The sequence below is a fragment of the Acanthopagrus latus genome, chromosome 23 (genome assembly GCF_904848185.1).
Source record: "Acanthopagrus latus isolate v.2019 chromosome 23, fAcaLat1.1, whole genome shotgun sequence".
Taxonomy (NCBI): domain Eukaryota; kingdom Metazoa; phylum Chordata; class Actinopteri; order Spariformes; family Sparidae; genus Acanthopagrus; species Acanthopagrus latus.
The window spans coordinates 7,559,852-7,578,747 of NC_051061.1; the positions used below are offsets into that span (position 1 = coordinate 7,559,852).

The window sequence follows — 18,896 nt, forward strand, 5'->3', positions numbered from 1 at the left end:
TATTCACTTTGCATGAACAAACAAAGAAACTGTTAAAATGTGTAACCACTAACTTAAACTTTTGTTAAATTCTTATTTATTTATTTTTTTACATTAAAGCTGGCAAGTTTTAACTGTAAACCCAGACTCGGTTGTATTCATAATGAGTTGTTAACTTGCTGGATTATTGTTTCAATAAAGTTGTTTAAAAAAAAAAATCTGTCAGACAGCCGCGCAGCCTCCCTGCACCTCAGCTGACAGAGTTTATTATTTTTATTTTTAGGGTGATGAAGTTATGACCCGCCCTACTCTGCCTCTGATTGGCTAGCGCTCGCTGCGTTCGATGTTTGGGCTAGTTGGGCTTAGGCTGATTGGTTTAGAATGCGGTAATAATAACATGGTAAGCCAATCAGAGGCAGGGCTGGGCGGGTCATGCCTTTACCATCCTAGGAGAAAGAAAAACAGTGAAGATAATGTACACTGCGGCCATATCTGTGCTCCTTGTGAGAAACGTGGCTCTTGTCTGTGGCACAGAAGTAACTGGAAACACAGGGCTCATGACTTTAGCAGCACAGACCGAGACTGAACCCCGCATTACAGATTAAGAGCCGCTGTTTTCAAACTTTGCCTCAGTTTAACGCCTGCAACAGGCTCCCTCTCTCCTCCTGGCTCCTGTGTCTCCAGCCCAGCATCACGTCAAAGCGTGCAATAGAGCCGTCGATCCGCTAGAGGATACTGTGCTAGTGTCACGTTTTGCCTCTCTTTGTATAAAGGTAGCTACAGTAACAGCAGGAGGTGATCATTTCACAGTACAGACAGCTCAGTCGTTACAGAGCATCTTTGCCATTAGCAACGACTCCTCACAGACCAAAGACAAGTATACAGTTTATCCAAGCTCCTTTCCCCCCCAGGTAAGGTTTGAAATGCATGGCTTTTACTGGGAATATTCTTTTGGTTGTTTGTGAATGTTGTGTTATTTACGTTGCATTTGTCGGAAGAGCGGTGAGAGTGGAGGAGTGACGTTGACAAGTTAGCTCTGTTAGCCTCACATCTGGTTTAAAAACGCTAGCTTAAATGTTGCTAAAGTTGAAGACCAGTGTTGTAGTCATGTAACAACAACAGGTCAGACAGGGGAGTGCGTGTGTCGGGGTCCCGTCACTTCAGCGCACTGCAGGTGCAGACGTGGAGGACGGGTCATTAATTAGCTAATTAATTGATCACAGCGGGCGGTAATGACAGCATATTAATGGTGTAGGTTGATAAAGCCTTTGTCGCGTTTGCTCTCGCGAGAGTTGTTGACGGCACAGTGGCAGTGGAGCTCTTCCCTAAGTGCGCTGCGCCGTCTGCTCTCCACACTCCTGCTGTCCTTACACATTCCTGCAATAAGTCACAAACTTTGTCACATGTTTGCAGTCACGAGAGAATCATCCTGTTGTCTTGATGATTTATTTAATTCATTTCAATTAAACCAGTTCCATATGGTGCATATAAGTTGACCACAAATATCGATTCTCTTTTGTTTTGCCAACATCCATACAGTTAACCTGTTGACTGAATAGGTTGTTTAATGAAACAACACACTTCTGTTATCTTCATTTTGTGATGGTTCTGCTTCGATGATACGAAGAATCCAGGAAGGCATGCTGCGGTTGTTTTAATGTTGTTTTTGTTGTCCTTCCTCCAACAGCTCCTGTTGATACCCGCCACTGTTAACCGCATAACATCCATCAGTACCTCCTGTATTAAAAAACCAACAGCTCAAGTAAGTATTGCTTCACGTCCTCTCACTGAACACGGCTTGATTTAATGTAAAAATTATGTCTCCTAATCTTTTTCTGTGTGTTTGTTTGTCTCTCACTATATCTGCTTTAGAAATGCCAAGCAACGGGTCAACCACCAAAAGGTGTGTGTTCTGCCACACGCAGCTCGGTGTAGCCTGCAAGACGTGCAAGGCGTGCAAGGCAGAGCAGCCACGTAAGCTGAGGCTCAAAAGGAAAATGGACAGGTTCGATCAGAAGCGCGACAGCTGGGTCCACTCCCATCAGAAGTATCATACCGTCTCTCACATCCGGGACGAAGCGTACATGTTGGTATGCAATTGCTTTGTTGTCACCATGCGATTAAATTCCCAAATATTCCTTTTATGTTTTCATATTAATATCTTACCATCATTTGTGTGTGTGTGTGTTCTTGTTTTTCAGCTGGAAAAACTGCAAGCCCTGGGAATCAGGGCTGTTTTGCTTATGGCTAGGCCAGTCAGAAAGACAAATGCCTGGCAGTCTGAGGTATTGACACCCCGCTGTGAGCTGACTGAGACATCAAGTACATTTCTGCAAAGGATGAAGGACGTCTATGATATTGTTGTGAAAGGTAAGAATATTCTGTTGTTTATTTTTAAAAATATCTTGTCTTGTATTTGATGCCTTGCGTCACAGTGACAGACACATTAGACAAATCAATTCACTAACTGAGCTCTGATGGGGATTGAAGTATTATTACTCTAAATAATTCAGTGCTTCTTCAATGGAGGCTGGACCCCACAAGGTGCTGCAGGACAGCTGGACGAAGCCTTCTCAGCCCGGGTTGAACTCCCAGCTGGACCACGAGTGGCCTCAGCAGATCTCCAGACGGCACTGTCCCTGCTCGATCCCCAAGCAGCCTCCACTGGACCACCAACGGTCCTGAATCAACCACCAGCAGCCCCAGTTGACCTCCCAGCAGCCCTGTTTGGACAACTGAGGTCCACAATTGGACATCCAGCAGCTCTGTTACGACCCTTAGCACACCATGAAGCTCTAGAGCAGCAAACACTGGACCTCCAGAGGAAAGGACATCCAGAAGCCTCCCAAGTTTTTCTTGAAAAAGGTAAGCAGAGAAGGAGCTATATGGAGAGTCCTGACAGTATTTTAGGCTGGGTTGTACCAACAAGGATAATATTAATCTAAGATTAGTTATAATCAGATTTCACTAAAACTTAAAATGAGTAAATCCAGATTTTAAAATTAAGCAAAGCTTTGCTGCACAATTAGAAAATCCTCTCTGATAAGTAACACCAAGTTTATTGATGTAGGGTTAGGGTTAGTGATTAGTGAGTTTAATTTGTATGGAGATACTATCCATATTCATGAAGGTGAAATCAGTGTGCTGTAGAGAAGTATAAAGGAGGGTTAAACTTTTAGCTCTCAGCTGTTCTGTAGTCCTTAACAAAGCGTTTACTAGCTATCTGACAGCTGATTCAGAGCTGTTTTTACTGCTGCTGAAATTCCAACATTTTCTGATTTTGCTGCTTCATAGCAACATCTTTGAATATCTAAGTAACAGGGGACTTTTATTCCGAGAAACATGTATAGAAAATGAAATGTGTGTTCTACCAAACTAGTGGAGCTGGGATTGGACCGGTTCTTAGATACAACAGCGGGGGAAAGAGCCTGCTGCTTTTAACTGTCTGCCACACAAGACAAGTGCTCATTAATTAAAGACACACCTTAAAGCAGGAAGTCCGGCTGTGATAGAGATGGTAATCCCTGCCGTGCTGGGCTGACACATTAAGCCAAGCTAACACATGTGAAAAAGCCACAATTAAAAATGTAACCATGTCATCATCAGGTGGAAAAATCTTTGATGGTGCATACTCAAACCATTTGAAGTAGCACAAATTTAGCAAAAGGTAATTCCGTCTGCTGTCAAATTCCATGCAACGCTCCATTTAACTGTCATTCTAAATTATCCCTGTGTTTGCACATTAGGACACTGATTTCTTGGTATTCCAGTTGCTTGGCATTGACACTCTTATTTATCATGTTTATGTCTCACTATCACATCAGTTATCCTCATTATGACTGGCTGGCAAATCAGTACAAGGCCTGCTCAAACAAAAAGCCTATGACATGTCACTATTGAATGGGAACATCCTATTTTTTTCCCCTGGTAGTTTTTATTCTGAATTTGGCAGAGGAAGAGTTTTAAAGGTGTTAGCAGCTGATGAGCTCCTAACAGTTGAACAGCCAATCAAAGTGGTTTCTCTCACCGATGGCCAGTTCTACATTATTTCACATTGATAACATTCTAAAAGGACCGCAAAAGTCTTTCAGCAGCTTGAATTGCAGTCATCAGCCTGCTACCGGCAGAGCCTGATTATCTTTAGAGGGATTGGTCACTTACAATTAATAATTTACCTTACTACTGTAGTTCTCACCACATGAGGCCTTCAGTCCCAGATAAAGTAAATTTAAATGGCAAGCACTAATGGTAACCTTGGAAATCAAAAATCGCCAGATAGCTCTGATCCAGTGGAAAGGAAATTGAGTCTGTAATGCTGTAAAATAAAACAAAGGAAAAGTATTGCAAGTCGTGGTTATATGTCTTGACAGATAAAGGCCAGTATCTGATATATACAAATGTTTTGTATTTGTGTCATTATTCAAGGCGGACTGAGAGAAATCAAAACAGAAGCAGGAGATTCTCCCACACCTCTGTATGCACCAGCTACCTCGTCCCTCGACATCAAAACCGAACCCGAGGACATCGAAACAACCAGCAATCACACTGCCGACCTCATGCCCTCGCCTGTGCTGCTAGTCACTGTGACAGACGCAGGTTTTGTTGGTGTGAAGATTTCATGGATATGTTGCAAAATTTTGTATTTATTTGAAGTAATTTCATGTTTTGTTTATGCAAGATAAAGAATCCATTTTAAATTGAGATGTGCGTGTTCTTACTGTACAGATGGCGGCCCTCACACCAAATCCCAGAGTGTTATGGATGAGTGTAAATATCGGAACAGAGATGCCACCACCTGTAGTTACGATGCAGCAGAGTTACAAGCGATGCAGCTCGACACAAGGTACGGTCCAACTGTCATATTAATAAATACAGATAAATAAAGATGCTGTCATGCAAAGCTATAAAGAGATTTTGTTTCTTTCCACAGGATTCCCCAAACAACCCAAGCCTCACACAACACTCAGTCCTTCAACATGGTGGAGGCTTCATCCTATCAGCCCTCCACCAGCTGTGATCTGGACACAATGGACCTCGATCAGCTGAGGAGGGAAAAAATAAAGATGCAGATAAAAGTGTTGAGGTTACAAGAGGAACACTACACTCTGAAAATAAAGGGACATAAAAAAATGAATTTTTTTCACTGAAGCCTGGTTGTAAAGCCTATGGCTGCAACAGGACAATACGGCCACTCAGGGATCACCGAGGGAGTTTGCTGGTCTACCAGAAACACTCCCATCAGTTATCAACTTCATCATCAACTTTAAATTCCATCTGTGAATGGAAGCCCGATTTACCTCCCACAAACTTGAAACAGCAAAAACAGGTACAGGTGATGCAAAGTAACAAGATCCAGTATTTATTTAATCCCATTTTTGAAACTTGTGAGAGTACAGAAGCTACATCACATGAACATTTTTAATGGGTATGTGCCTCAATACTTGTGTTCTCAGATAACAATGGTCCCATACTGCACACAACTATATCATTTAAAGTGCCTTAAGTGAATAATGTAGCTAGTTTAAATTATGTCGATGTGTTTTTGGATTTCAAGACTGTGTCATTATGTTGAATGTCTCGTGCGTCTTAGTGTTTCCTCTGTCTTCTTCCATGCAGGAAAAAAAGCATTTCCCTTGACACGTTATCCTTGGGATTTTTGCTTTTGGTTCTGTGTCTGACAATTTATAAATAAAATCAAGTCGGTTCTGTGACAAGCCTAAAAGAGTGTTGACAGTGACACCGTGTTAAACCCTGCGTTTTTCCATTTTTTTGTCATCAAGCAAGCCCAACACACCAGTCTCTGAAATATTTGTGAATGTCTTGTAGGCTTACATTTATTCTCTGTCTGTATGCATAGACAAAAAAGCTTTTTTTTTTTTAAAGGAACCGTGCAAAGTATTATAAACTTTAAATTATTTTTTAGGATTATTTTTTATGCATATCTTTTTTGGTCTGGCTGGCTCAAATTGTTGACTAAACTCAGTTGTATTTAAAGGGAGTTGTAAACAAGCTGTGTAACTGTTTTCAATAAAGTTGATTTTTATTTTTTTTTAATCATAACCCGCCCAACTCTGCCTCTGATTGGCTGGTGCTTGGTTTAACGGTGAGCCAATCAGAGGCAGACTAGGGCGGGCCATCACCAGAAAACAAAAACACCAAAGTGTGCAGTGCCGCCATATCGCTGCTTCTTGTTGAAAACGTGGGTTTTGTCCGTGATATGAAACTAAGTGGCCGCGCAGCTCAGACTGAGCACTTGATAAGAAGTGCTGTTCTCACACACTCTGTCAAGTGAATGCCTTCAAATAGCTCTCCATGTCTGTTTCCTCCAATCAGCAACCAGGCACTACGTCAAAGCGTGCAATAGACCCGCTGAGCCACTAGAGGATACCGTGTCACTGTCACGTTTTACCTCGTTCTGTGTGAAGGTATGTAACAGCATGATGGAAAGATACTTTTCATTTGCTTTCAGAGCGACTAAGGTAAAATTGAAGGAGTAAAATTAACAGGTAAGCTTTTAGCTGTAGCTCTTCGGCTAGCTAAAAGCTGCTAGCCTAAATGTTTACTGAAGTTGAGGAGGCTAAGCCTGGACTGGTGAGAAGTCTCACCAGTGTTGTAGCTATATGACATCAATATATTAGACAGGTAAGTGCACTGCCTATTATTCTGCTAACATGCATGCTTACCCTGTTGAATATGATTAAATACAGAACCTTAGCTAGTTTTTTGCATCATGCAGCACCAACGTCACAGTGACCTTCCTTACTTGTGACAGTTCTGTAAGAAGGCTCATGGCTGTTTATATAACCATGTTTTTGTTTTCCTTTTCTCCAACAGCTCCTATTGATGCCCACCACTATTATCCCTGTTACATCCACCCATATCTTCTTTATAGAACACCAACAGCTCAGGTAAGTATTTTAAAAAATATATTAAAAATGAAAATATATCTGTTCTAAACTTGTCCTCTCACTGCACATGGTATGTTTAAATTCAGTAAGTACCACAATGATCTTTTTTGTCACTGTGTTTGTTTATCTCTTTAGTTCGATAGAAATGCCAAGCAACGGGTCAACCACCAAAAGGTGTGTGTTCTGCCACACGCAGCTCGGTGTAGCCTGCAAGGCGTGCAAGGCAGAGCAGCCACGTAAGCTGAGGCTCAAAAGGAAAATGGACAGGTTTGATCAGAAGCGTGACAGCTGGGTCCACTCCCATCAGAAGAATCGAACTGTCTCTCATATCCGGGACGAAGCGCACATGTTGGTGTGCAGTTGTTTCTTACTCTCATTGTGCAGATTAATTCCCAAATATTCCTTTATATGTTTTTATATTAAAATCTTACTATCATTTGTGTGTGTGTGTGTGTGTGTGTGTGTGTGTGTGTGTGTTCTTGTTTTTCAGCTTGAAAAACTGCAAGCCCTGGGAATCAGGGCTGTTTTGCTTATGGCTAGGCCAGTCAGAAAGACAAATGCCTGGCAGTCTGAGATATTGACACCCCGCTGTGAGCTGACTGAGACATCAAGTACATTTCTGCAAAGGATGAAGGACGTCTATAATATTGTTGTTAAAGGTAAGAATATTCTGTTTATTTTTATTTAGCTTCCTTGGCACAGACAAAAAATGTTACTGTCTCTTCTCAACTCAGGGAGAAGTTATTTTATAGCTTTTATATGATCAAACCTGTCCATTTTCTTCAGCTCTGTTATTGTAAAAGACCAGTTGTTGCAAGACTGGTTAAATGGCAGACTTTTCAATGTGTGATTTTCAGGCTTGGGGTCTGAATGGGGATTGAAGTATTATTACTCTAAATAATTCAGTGCTTCTTCAATGGAGGCTGGACCCCACAAGGTGCTGCAGGACAGCTGGACGAAGCCTTCTCAGCCCGGGTTGAACTCCCAGCTGGACCACGAGTGGCCTCAGCAGATCTCCAGACGGCACTGTCCCTGCTCGATCCCCAAGCAGCCTCCACTGGACCACCGACGGTCCTGAGTCAACCACCAGCAGCCTCAGTTGACCTCCCAGCAGCCCTGTTTGGACAACTGAGGTCCACAATTGGACATCCAGCAGCTCTGTTACGACCGTTAGCACACCATGAAGCTCTAGAGCAGCAAACACTGGACCTCCAGAGGAAAGGACATCCAGAAGCCTCCCAAGTTTTTCTTGAAAAAGGTAAGCAGAGAAGGAACTACAATATTTGAATAGTAGTGACAATAAGTCGGGATCCACACACAACCGTTCTCTTTAACTAATTTTCAACCCATATGGAAAATGGATGGCCGGAATGAAATTAAATAGCAGCTTATAGGATTATTTATTGGATATTGGTTATTATCCTCAGAAATACTGCAGAGGGATAATGTTTGATAAACATCTGTATTTCTTTTCAAACTTAAATGTGTTTGAATTACACACCAACATGACTCCAACAGAACATCAGTGAAGATAGACAAAAAAACACAAACATTTATTTACACAAGACTGATTAAAGTTGACTCCATAATTTAGACATTCCTGATCCATAGTTAAAAGCAGGGAGCTGAATAAAAAAATGAATTTCAGGTCATGGTTATATGTTTTGACAGATAAAGGCCAGTCTCTGATCTATACAAATGTTTTGTATTTGTGTCATTATTCAAGGCGGACTGAGAGAAATCAAAACAGAAGCAGGAGATTCTCCCACACCTCTGTATGCACCAGCTACCTCGTCCCTCGACATCAAAACCGAACCCGAGGACATCGAAACAACCAGCAATCACACTGCCGACCTCATGCCCTCGCCTGTGCTGCTAGTCACTGTGACAGACGCAGGTTTTGTTGGTGTGAAGATTTCATGGATATGTTGCAATATTTTGTATTTATTTGAAGTAATTTCATGTTTTGTTTATGCAAGACAAAGAATCCATTTTAAATTGAGATGTGCGTGTTCTTACTGTACAGATGGCGGCCCTCACACCAAATCCCAGAGTGTTATGGATGAGTGTAAATATCGGAACAGAGATGCAGAGTTACAAGCGATGCAGCTCGACACAAGGTACGGTCCAACTGTCATATTAATAAATACAGATAAATAAAGATGCTGTCATGCAAAGCTATAAAGAGATTTTGTTTCTTTCCACAGGATTCCCCAAACAACCCAAGCCTCACACAACTCTCAGTCCTTCAACATGGTGGAGGCTTCATCCTATCGGCCCTCCACCAGCTGTGATCTGGACACAATGGACCTCGATCAGCTGAGGAGGGAGAAAATAAAGATGCAGATAAAAGTGTTGAGGTTACAAGAGGAACACTACACTCTGATTGTTAAGGGGCATAAAACATGAACATTTTTCATCAGAGCCTAATTGTACAGCTGATTGCAACAAGAGAATTGGGTCTCTCAGGGAAAGCTGATGGTGTTTGCTGGTGTATCAAACACTCCAGACAGTTATCAAAGTCATCGTCGTTGTCACCTCCCTCTGTCTCTTCTTAAGTTGATGGCAGATGGATGTACTTACTATAAACTTGAAACAACAAAAACAACCAGGCAAGATGGTACCAACATGAACACCGATGTGCATCAAAAGTGTTGTGGACAGCGGGCAACTGCATCTTGATTCTGATTCGTTTTCCAGTGGTTTTTGTGATGACCAAAGCAGGCTATTTTTCATGGAAAGGCAACCCTTTCCAGCCCTTACCATCTCCAGCCATCCTTGTGGCCAAATTCACGTGGGTTCTTTCAGCCTTTATGGCTCTGACAGACAGCTCAGAGAGGCAACAGGAAATGGGATGAGAGATGGGTGGGGCGACACCCAGCAAAGGGCCAAAGGTCGGACTGGAACCCTGGGCCACTGCAGTGAGGCCTCTGTACACAGGACACCTGCTCTATCAACTGAACTAGCTGGTGTCCCAATCATGATTTGAAAGGATACTTGGTGATGTTTCCAGCCATTTTAGTGTCGACCAAACAGGTATTTTTAAGCCAAATTACGACCTTTTCCCAACACTGACCAAGTGGTTCTGGTGCCTAAACTTGAGCCGACCATGAGCACAGAGCTCTGACGATGAAATAGAAAATTAAAGACAAAAGTAAAGCAGCAACATAAAGAAACATTGAGTATTAACTTATCTGATGTTTTGCAGAAATTGCCTTAATCTTAAATCAAAACTTGTTTTTGTCTGCTGTAGAGCTTGACTGAAGCAATAAAAGTAACGTAAAAGGCAGATATTGCTTTGACCCTATGTCACTGGTAATTTAAAAATTGGGCATGTGGCCGAGCAGTGAAACAAGTAAGAGGATATCTCTGAGAAGTTTCCCTTTATGATCAATGTCAATGTTGATACTCTAGTTTGGGAAATAATAATTATTGCTTATAAAGATTAACTATTACTAAGTGATACCTTTTATGTGTATATTGTACTCAAAACACCTTTGCAAACTTTTATCCAAGATACCTCCATTTCTTCACACGTCTGATGGATCGATGTAGAAATGTAGCAATGCTTAAGGATTTTCAGATATCTTTGTAAATTACACCACAAGTCATAATCTGTCTCCAGGCTGATGGGGGATAACCAGGTGTGTAATAACTTGGGTGTGTTAAGACTCAGATCAAATGAATCATTGTTGTTTGGCCAATCTAAGTTCTCCACTTCATGGAGATGGACTGCAAGATGACTGAAGGGAGAGGCCGAGGCTAATGCAAAGTGCAAAAGACCAAAAAACTATTTATTTTGAGCTACAGTTGCATTCAAATGTAACATTGAAAAATAAAATACATACCATTGTTCTGTACATTTGAATTTACAGTTCAGAAAGGAAACGAAAACTTGATTATTCTGTCATATTTTCTTCCTCCTCATCATTTTCCACCTCGTCTTCCTCCTCTTCGTCATCGTCTTCATCAAAGTATTTATCCTCCGCGTCTCTGCTGACTATGTCCAAGTTGTCGTAGTCTGGGTTCTCATCCACCTCACTGTGTTGGACACACACACAAACATGAAATAAGTTTTTCTGGTGTTGGAGCTCCTACTGTGTGACTATGTCAAGCAAAGACAAACTTCTGCCGCTTTACTCACAAAAAGGTAGACAACACTTTTTTTATTTTATTACGTAAGCGATAATGGCCAACTAGGTGTCCATTACCAGGAATTAGTGGGCGATGTGGAGGGGTTCCATAGGTGTCTGTGTATCAAGAGTTAATTGTCAACCTAAAGCCAATCAAACACGAGCATAACCAGCAGCAGGAACTTAAAGATGCCCCTAACCTGACGAGTTTGCTGTTAAATTTCTAAGGAACACAATTGCGGCCTTTGAGAGTCTGTCTGGTGGTGGCGTGGCAGACCTGTAGTTGAAATCCTTGTCTTTGCCATCGAGGAAGCGCTGGTGCATCTGACTGATGAACTCCTCCCTGAGCAGAGCCTTCTCCTCTCGGGAGGGCTCCCCTTCCTCCTGCTGAACGGTGTCATCTACAGCAGGAGCACAGAGGGAGAGCGGTGACGACAGAACAGAGAGTGAAGCAGACAGAGGGAAAATAGTGGAGGGGTCTTCTTACTTTAGTTGACCCATCAGCTTCTCTTACCATCATCTTCTTCTTCATCCTCCTCCTCCTCCTGTGCTCCCTCCTCTCTCTCCTGCTCCTCCTGCAGGCGATTCTGGATGAGATGCTCCTGGTAGGAGTTGAGGAGGAGGTGGGCGAGTCCTCCTGCAGCTCCCCCAGGTTCCGCCTGTGCATCGCCCTGCATGGCCCCCTGGGAGCGTTCCAGCACCTGCAACATTAGTTATTAATTACTGACAGATAGTTTTAAAAACAAATCTCTGAAGTATTACAGCCCTGCGTCACGTTCTCACCTCCTCATCAGTCAGGTACTGGCCGATATATTGTTCATACAGCAGCGGCTCCCTCATCCGCATCTGTTCCTCACTGAAATACTGCCCCTCTGGAAGAGGAGGGAGGGAGTCAAATGAGAGGCTCATACTGAGAGCCTGGACGATTCTTGGACTGAAATCCGAACTGGTATTAATCAATATATATATTCTTTGTTGTAGTTGGCATAATAAAAGCTCCTACCCCTCTGCAGGGCCCTCAGGGCGGCATAACGCTGGTTTCGAACCCGGGTCCTGTTGGTGCACGCTGCAGCTCGTCTCTGTATCACTTTGCTGTAGTGCTGAACCCGTGGATCTGAGCAGACGTGGGCGAACGCTGACAGGTTCTGAGGCTTGAGTAGGGCCTAGAAAAGATGAAGATGATGTAGATGCATCAAGCTGACCTGTTTTGAGAGGGTTATTAAACATTCCAAAAGTCTTAGTGTGTTGTGACAGTCCACAACTAGTCTGAGAGCCACCTGTTTCTGATGTAGAGTAGAGCTGCAATGACAAGTCAATGAATTGATTAGTCAATTCAAAGAAAATGTAATGAAATTATTTTTATTACGGTTTAATGGTCCAACTAATTTTACAAGCAAACGTGAGGATTTGCTGCTTTTCTTTATCTTTAGTGGCATTAAGCGAAGAGCATCTGGGCTTTGGACTGTTGACTGGACAAAAGAAGCTTTAACTCAGCAAGTTATTCAATAATGACAATAACTGTAGAGGCAGTTAGGGCAGCTTGTAGAATTAAAGAAAACATCTACATACACTTCAGTACTAATATCTGAACTTAAAGGGGCACTATGTAGTTTTGGAGAGGAACGTCAACCTCAGAATGTTTATGTTTACAAATATTGAGGTAATACTACAAATGCAGAAATACGTATATTTGGTAGAATAGCTGAACAAACAACCTGCTCTCAGAGGAAAAACAAGGTCCCCAGAACACGGTTTGAAGCTAGAAAGTGGCAGGGTCCACCACATATAAACGAAGTGAAACAGTTTGAAACTGTGTTACCCTTTAGGGTTAGTTTGCTTATTGGGTTTACTCAGTCATGCAAAAACGACATAGTGCACCTTTAAAAACTAACTTTAATACTAGAAAATATGCCAGTATCCAGATTTGATGAATGCATGTATTGTTCTGTCTGATTGTATGTGTTGATGCACCTATGTTCCCAGCCTGTATAAGAGCTGTGAGCACATACATGGTACCTCTCCAGGAACACCAGCGGCCTGCTCCTGTACTGCTGCAGCAGCTCCTCTCTGCGCTCCTTCGGGCTCAGCTCAGCCTCTCCGATCTGCTGGCTCTTCACCGGACTCCCACTCTTGACTATGGCCTCCACCATGTCATTTACACAGACGGACTCTGCCGCGCTCACGCACTGGATGACGGTCAGAAACACAACAGATGAAGCAGAATAGAAACAGATCGTCGAGGGCGGATATGTACATTATATGTAAACTTACAGATGCTGGTGATGTTACCTGGGCGTCCGGCCGAGGCTGCGGGGGGTCTGCGGGTGGGAACGTCACGTCACATCTCCGTGGCAGCAGCATCGGCTCTGGCAATTTAACGTCATCCTCGCTTTCACGTTCACACAAACTCGGTTGTGTTTTAACGGGAGGTTCGATTTCACCCCACATTTTTGTTATTTTTTATTTTATTTTTACAAACTTCCTACCTTGTTTCAAATCGCTCTTAATTGACAGCTACGGTTAGCTTACAGTTACCATACAGCTAGCTAACTATTAGCTGTCCGTCCGTTGTCAGAGTGTCTTGACCTGCACCTACAGTAGAGATTATGTTGTCACGGACAGCGAAAGTGCTCGACTATTCTCACATAAAAATTGCAATAAATAGCTGGTTTACACATGCGTTTCCTTTCACTTGTTTTGCTTATATTTTGCCGCCATGTTGGTCCGACATTAATATGGGTCCACCTTCCTCCGAAGGAAGGAAAGAATGGTTCCGCCTGGTCGCTGAGCTGTTGATTCTGTCGCCCTCTGGTGGAGGCTACTGAAACAGAAGAAAATTAACATAACACCGTGCCCAATGTGTGTATGTTTTTCACAGGATACAGTAGGTCCCCAATTGGGGTTTTAAGGGTTAAGACATTCAGAACAACCACAGAGCCACCACTGCACCAATTATGAAAGAATATAGTCATATTTTCTATCAAATTTAATAGCAGAAGCTGGGCTACAACGTGTAAAAAAACATGTTTATATGACCCAAACACAGCCCACACTACTCAAATTAACAACTTAACATCAAACTTCGTGAATCATCCTAACCCTAGAAAATTGGCTTGGGGTTTAAAAGGTTACGCAGTGCTGCAAGTATTTTACTACACTAAATTTTATTGTTTCAAATAAACGTGTTGTAGGGTTTATACTATTTTCTTTATGTATTTTTGAGGCCATTTCATGACTTTATTGGTAGGACAGCTTGCTAGGATGACAGGAAGTGGGATAAGAGGGAGAGACGGGGGATGACTTGCTGCAAGGGGGCACAGGTTGGCCGCGAGCCCTGGGCCGCTGCAGCCAGCACAGTTATAGGGAATAGTGAAACCAGTGACAGCATCATATGACTTTAATGACTGAAAATAATAACGCACTGGATAAAAGTAATCAGTTGATTAGATTCATGTTATAATATTAGACTTGTAAGTCAATTTGGAGAGTACATTTTAATCAGAAGATTAAGTTCTCTTATTGACTGGTTTTCCTAATCCTAGACAAATTAAATAAACAAGCACTCTTTGTTTTCATGACTGAATAAACTGAATAAATAACCTGACCCTAAAGGACAGCACTGTGTCAAACTGTTTTACTTTTTTTATATGTGGCGGACCCTGCCACCTTTCTACTTTCTGGGGACCTCATCTGCCTTGCTTTGAGAGCAGCATGTTAAATTCACTTATTGAAAAGACAAACATTTCTGAGTTTGCATTATAACCTCATTAATATTGTAACAGTAAAAATCTGAGTTTTAATTTCTTTTCCAATTCCTACACAGTGACAGTTTGATAACCAACCAAGTGAAGTGGGCAACAGCAATAGCCGCCCCAGAAATGCTGGTGCTGTCAAACGCTCCACATCAACTTTATGCAAACCAATTTATGCTAAAATTAAAACACATTATCATCTGAAAATGGTCCTGCTTTACCTGATCTTGAAGCCCTGCCTTGAAGAGCACCCTGCAGCCAAAGTAAAGTTTTGAGAAGTCCTCTTATGTCAGTTTTGTGCCTACTTCTTTTGAATAAAATAAAACTACCATGGAGAATACTCAGCACTAAAACTGCATTTTACAGAGTGGAAGAAATTGAGGTTTAGGTCCACCTGTCCTTATCTTAGTCGAACCAGCTGCCCTTCCAGCTACTATTTTCATCTCTAATTTGTGTGTCTATTTATGAGCTTAGTTTTATTGTGTCAGTTTTATCTCTTGCCTGATGTACTGTGTTTATGGTGGTGCTAAACTTAAAGGGACACTACATAGTTTTGCTGTGGAAAGTCAACCTCAGTATTTGAATGTTTACAAATATCAATGGGTAGCCACCATTGACTATAAAATGATGATAATCATAAAAAATAAGAACACAATGGAGCCAACACTGACTGTAAAATATGTTTTAAAAATACTCCTACAGAAATGAAATGGATTATTTAAATATAACAATTAAAAAGTGGCCGGACTGTCACAACGGGACTTTCTGTGGCGCGCGGCTGTGTGAAGATGCTGCGTCACACACAGACAGGAAGCCAGCTCCTTTTCAAAACACTAACAGCACGCCCCTGTTCCGAGGCTCCACTGCTACTACCGCCGACAATAACAGTTTTATTTTGAAAGTCGTAACAGGAACCCCTTCTTTCCTACATCCTGGGTGACTTCACGATGTGTCACGCACACAAACTCGTCAGCCTGTCCCCGGACTGACTGAGACTCCGCTCGGCTGTTGGATGTACGCGTTTGACAGAGGCGGTCACATGGACACCATGCGGGGACAAAGTTAGCGCCGAGGTACGTATTCACAGCACATACTTCAGCTTGACTTCACCGCACCGCGCCGACGCTGCCGACAGGTAGACTGTCAGACCCGCGCTGACAGCTCCGCAGCAGGTCCTCAGCAGGTCAGGCGGTTATAAACACGCAGTCATGTCCCGCTCTGTCACTGAACACACACTCAGTCAAAACAGCCACTAGTTTACACCGCACCCTCTTTTAGTTGTCACGCCTACTGAATGTAGCTCTTGAGGAATATCTTTAGTTTCAGTTTGTTTGGTTTGAGTTAGCAAGAAGTGACCGTCAGTAGGATCAGTAAACATGGCCGTCAGTAGTGGCAAACTTTGGCTGAAGTTTTGAGTTTAATGTGCCTGCTGAAGACATGCAGTCTTTCAGACACATCCCAGCTGCCATCAAACGCTGTCAACGCACAGTTGTTTGTAACAGTTCAACTGTTCAGTAGCTGAATAATACAACAACATGGGCTGAGCTTTTATTTTGAAATGTGTTTCTGTTCCTCCTCAAACAGTTTCTCCTGGTGCAGTGGCAGGCTCCTCTGCTCCAGGCCTGATCAACTACTGTTTTTTTTTCTTTTTAGATGAAATAAATTGAAGGATCAAGGCTGCCAAGACTTTTACATTCTCGATGCCTGACCTTCAAAGCTTGAAATGTCCATGTGTCAAAACAATGCGCTCTTTGTTTTTTTTCTCCAAGGTGTTGATTAGTTTTTCACAGCTAAAAATGCACATTGGACCAACAGTATGTTATATTATACGAAAGGAAACAAAAGAAAACAACACATGACATTAGTTGTTCTGTGATTTGAACATTGGGAGGAAAAAAACAAATACAATCTAAATTTAAAAAACAGAGGAAATAATAGGTTTGACCCATGACCACATAGAGCTTCCATATTCATGTCTTTATAGACAGACATGACTAATGAATTGGCAAATGAGTCTACCAACAAAATGAGCAAAGGGCTGCGTTTGACCTCACGGACCACCAGCTGATCAGGTCTGCTTTACATGCTGCGCTCCTCTTCTTTTTCTCTGGTACCTAAAGCAGGAGTGGAGGGCCTGGCGCACCTCTGTCCTAGCATGTTTGGTTGAGGTCTGTTCTTCCAGTGTCACCTTCAGCCCCTCGACCTCACTCACCCCTTCAGCATCTCTGTCTTGAGTTGATGCTGTTCTCTTCCCATAGCGTGTCACTGGGCTTCAGTTTCTCTCTTTCTGGAACTTCATGTTTTTTTGTTAATTCTGGTGGCGTTAGGACAAAAAGATGATGAAGGTGATCAAAGTAAACTTTTGTTTTAGTGTCATACCGCACTACCAGACTACAGAGCAGATTCTTCCCTCAGGCACTGAGACTCCTCAGTTCATACGCAGCACTCCAGTTTTAATGTCATTAGTTATCCAGCCGGTATAAGTCAGAATCCCTGTGACAGAGTAACTATTTTAGTTACATGTCAACAGCCAGTCTTCTTGCAGAGGGTCTCTTTTGCTTCATCATCACAGAGAAGGATCAGTATTAGATTGAGACAGTTTCATATCAAAGGATGTTAGGATAGGCTTCCTTTCAAATTTCATATGCGACACAAATTAGCTATCGGTCCTATTGACTGATTTGAGTCTATGTGGATCGGGAGCTTGGAGTGCTGGCTGATTGTATGTCAGTCAGTGGCCACGACTGAAGTCCTGACCTATACTCTGTGGCTGATGCTTGGCTTCCTACCTTTCCTGGTGATGGTGTTCTGGCTGATTATGAGTAACCAATAAGACGGGGTATGGCACTAGGCTCTCTCTCTTCATTCCACCTGACCAGAGACGCAGTCAGTCAGCCTGGAGGCTGGCTGGGGTATCATGCTTTTGTTTTATGTTTATCTGATGGGTGCGATCCTCTCTAGTTTTGGTGGCTTTTGTTTCAGCAAGGTTAAGTTGATTCTTTGTGTTAGGTTAGGGTGGAGGGTCTGACGGCCCTGCTGGGCTGGTCTGGGAGGTGGATCCTCTTTTGTTTATTTTGGCTGACGCATCAGTTTGTTTGTTTTGTTTGATTGTTTAGTGGTTTTCCCCCTTGTTTGGTTGTTGTTCAATTAATAAATTCATATTCCTTTAAACTGCAACTTGCTTTAAAGTTTTGTGTTAGACCTTTTTTCGTGTACGTCCTGTAGGGGATCATGACGACAACTTTGCATCAGAGGATGATGGGCTGGGGCTAGCTGGTTAGCATGCAAACTTCTGTAGATATATCTGCAACCCAACACATGGATGTCTTTCACATAATGTCAAAACTTTTAATTTTTCAAAATTTGTCTTGCATTTTATTTATTTATATTTGTAATGTTTTATACTTCGATTCTTACATGTTGCACCTATACAAGAGGCTTTATCCTTGCTGCAGCAGCCCCAGGTTCAAGTCCGGGCCTGGAGCCCTTTGCTGCATGTCACTCCCCCTCTGCTAGCTAGAGCCTGAGAACTTGGAGCCTTGTTTTCTGCCTCACAGTGAGTCAGCTGCATGTTGGACTCCTCTCTGATGGATTCTCTCTTCAAGTCATGTCAGTGTCACAGTACATCTTATTGAAAACCAAGCTGACACGTTAGATAGTTTGTTTCTCCATTGGACACTGAACCACATGTTATTTAGAGATTAAAAAATATGGTTTCTGTTTCTAATGTCATCCATCCCATTTTTTTCCTCTCTTTGTTTTTAGTGAAAGTGGATCCACTGAGATGGAAGTCCGCAGACGCTCATTTAACAGGAAATAAAGATCAGGTATGCACCTCAGCTCTCTGTGATCTTCATATCTGCTTTATCAGTCTGAAAACCGCTCATGAGGAATTTACTGACGCAAGGCTGTTGAAAGCAGATGACGTTTTCCTCTCAGGGTTGACACATCATTTGAATACCTGTTTATTGTCCAACACAAACACGCAGGAATACTCTAGAGCAAAAGTGAGACAGTGTCACTTCTTCTGTCTTCATAAAGTGTTAGTGCTGAGAGTGCAATGGGCGAGTCTGCGATGAGTCTCCGTGTGTGTAAGTGAGGTCATCGACTATATAATCAGACAC

At 42.4% G+C, this 18,896-nt stretch overlaps 4 protein-coding genes across 16 annotated transcripts in view; 3 read left to right on the forward strand and 1 right to left on the reverse strand.

The window, feature by feature from the left end:
* Positions 1–417: 417 nt before the first annotated feature.
* LOC119013651 lies at positions 418–5,701 on the forward strand. 5 transcript variants are annotated; one of them, XM_037088377.1, is made up of 8 exons: positions 418–890; positions 1,667–1,741; positions 1,852–2,069; positions 2,181–2,349; positions 2,509–2,844; positions 4,405–4,575; positions 4,705–4,822; positions 4,910–5,701. In XM_037088377.1, exons 3-8 carry the CDS (start codon positions 1,854–1,856, stop codon positions 5,124–5,126), a joined length of 1,227 nt encoding a protein of 408 aa, XP_036944272.1. In that variant the 5' UTR covers positions 418–890; positions 1,667–1,741; positions 1,852–1,853; the 3' UTR covers positions 5,127–5,701. The 5 variants fall into 5 exon arrangements, 4 of the variants coding, with proteins under 4 accessions (XP_036944272.1, XP_036944269.1, XP_036944270.1 ...); XR_005072802.1 differs by having other exon boundaries at positions 422–890; positions 2,493–2,844; positions 4,405–4,584; XM_037088374.1 differs by having other exon boundaries at positions 422–890; positions 4,405–4,584.
* A 397-nt stretch (positions 5,702–6,098) lies between these two features.
* LOC119013649 lies at positions 6,099–10,747 on the forward strand. 6 transcript variants are annotated; one of them, XM_037088367.1, is made up of 9 exons: positions 6,161–6,178; positions 6,313–6,404; positions 6,814–6,887; positions 7,023–7,239; positions 7,378–7,546; positions 7,810–8,145; positions 8,614–8,793; positions 8,914–9,007; positions 9,095–10,747. In XM_037088367.1, the coding sequence occupies exons 3-9, from the start codon at positions 6,823–6,825 to the stop codon at positions 9,294–9,296; spliced, it is 1,263 nt and encodes a 420-aa protein (XP_036944262.1). In that variant the 5' UTR covers positions 6,161–6,178; positions 6,313–6,404; positions 6,814–6,822; the 3' UTR covers positions 9,297–10,747. The 6 variants fall into 6 exon arrangements, with proteins under 6 accessions (XP_036944263.1, XP_036944264.1, XP_036944265.1 ...); XM_037088368.1 differs by having other exon boundaries at positions 6,099–6,621; XM_037088369.1 differs by having other exon boundaries at positions 6,099–6,404; positions 8,614–8,784.
* Positions 10,651–13,783, reverse strand: ccdc97 (coiled-coil domain containing 97). 3 transcript variants are annotated; one of them, XM_037088380.1, is made up of 7 exons: positions 13,292–13,783; positions 13,030–13,206; positions 12,024–12,183; positions 11,804–11,892; positions 11,535–11,721; positions 11,221–11,421; positions 10,651–10,928 (listed from the first exon to the last, which is right to left on the reverse strand). In XM_037088380.1, the coding sequence occupies exons 1-7, from the start codon at positions 13,466–13,468 to the stop codon at positions 10,888–10,890; spliced, it is 1,032 nt and encodes a 343-aa protein (XP_036944275.1). In that variant the 5' UTR covers positions 13,469–13,783; the 3' UTR covers positions 10,651–10,887. The 3 variants fall into 3 exon arrangements, with proteins under 3 accessions (XP_036944275.1, XP_036944274.1, XP_036944273.1); XM_037088379.1 differs by having other exon boundaries at positions 11,298–11,421; positions 13,310–13,778; XM_037088378.1 differs by having other exon boundaries at positions 11,298–11,421; positions 13,292–13,778.
* Positions 13,784–15,556: 1,773 nt separating this feature from the next.
* The window catches only part of LOC119014410 (myocardin-related transcription factor B-like), a 47,673-nt gene continuing 44,333 nt past the window's right edge, over positions 15,557–18,896 (forward strand). Inside the window, exons 1-2 of one of the 2 annotated variants that reach the window (XM_037089550.1) lie at positions 15,557–15,845; positions 18,538–18,599. The gene's annotated coding sequence lies outside the window, so the exon portion shown is untranslated. Of the gene's footprint in view, positions 15,846–18,362; positions 18,382–18,537; positions 18,600–18,896 lie in introns of those variants that run through there. The other variant, XM_037089551.1, reaches the window with a different exon arrangement.

What these genes read in the sequence shown, in the direction of transcription:
- LOC119013651 (XM_037088374.1), top strand. Translation starts at nt 1,854, where the DNA reads ATGCCAAGCAACGGGTCAACCACCAAAAGGTGTGTGTTCTGCCACACG. An exon ending in GGGACGAAGCGTACATGTTG is followed by an intron (nt 2,070 to 2,180) that starts GTATGCAATTGC and finishes CTTGTTTTTCAG; the next exon opens with CTGGAAAAACTGCAAGCCCT. An exon ending in CTATGATATTGTTGTGAAAG is followed by an intron (nt 2,350 to 2,508) that starts GTAAGAATATTC and finishes TCTTCAATGGAG; the next exon opens with GCTGGACCCCACAAGGTGCT.
- LOC119013649 (XM_037088368.1), top strand. Translation starts at nt 6,823, where the DNA reads ATGCCCACCACTATTATCCCTGTTACATCCACCCATATCTTCTTTATA. An exon ending in CTATAATATTGTTGTTAAAG is followed by an intron (nt 7,547 to 7,809) that starts GTAAGAATATTC and finishes TCTTCAATGGAG; the next exon opens with GCTGGACCCCACAAGGTGCT. An exon ending in GACAGACGCAGGTTTTGTTG is followed by an intron (nt 8,794 to 8,913) that starts GTGTGAAGATTT and finishes CTTACTGTACAG; the next exon opens with ATGGCGGCCCTCACACCAAA.
- ccdc97 (XM_037088378.1), bottom strand. Translation starts at nt 13,468, where the DNA reads ATGTGGGGTGAAATCGAACCTCCCGTTAAAACACAACCGAGTTTGTGT. An exon ending in AGGTAACATCACCAGCATCT is followed by an intron (nt 13,207 to 13,291) that starts GTAAGTTTACAT and finishes ACCGTCATCCAG; the next exon opens with TGCGTGAGCGCGGCAGAGTC. An exon ending in GGATGAAGAAGAAGATGATG is followed by an intron (nt 11,422 to 11,534) that starts GTAAGAGAAGCT and finishes CTCCTGCTGTAG; the next exon opens with ATGACACCGTTCAGCAGGAG.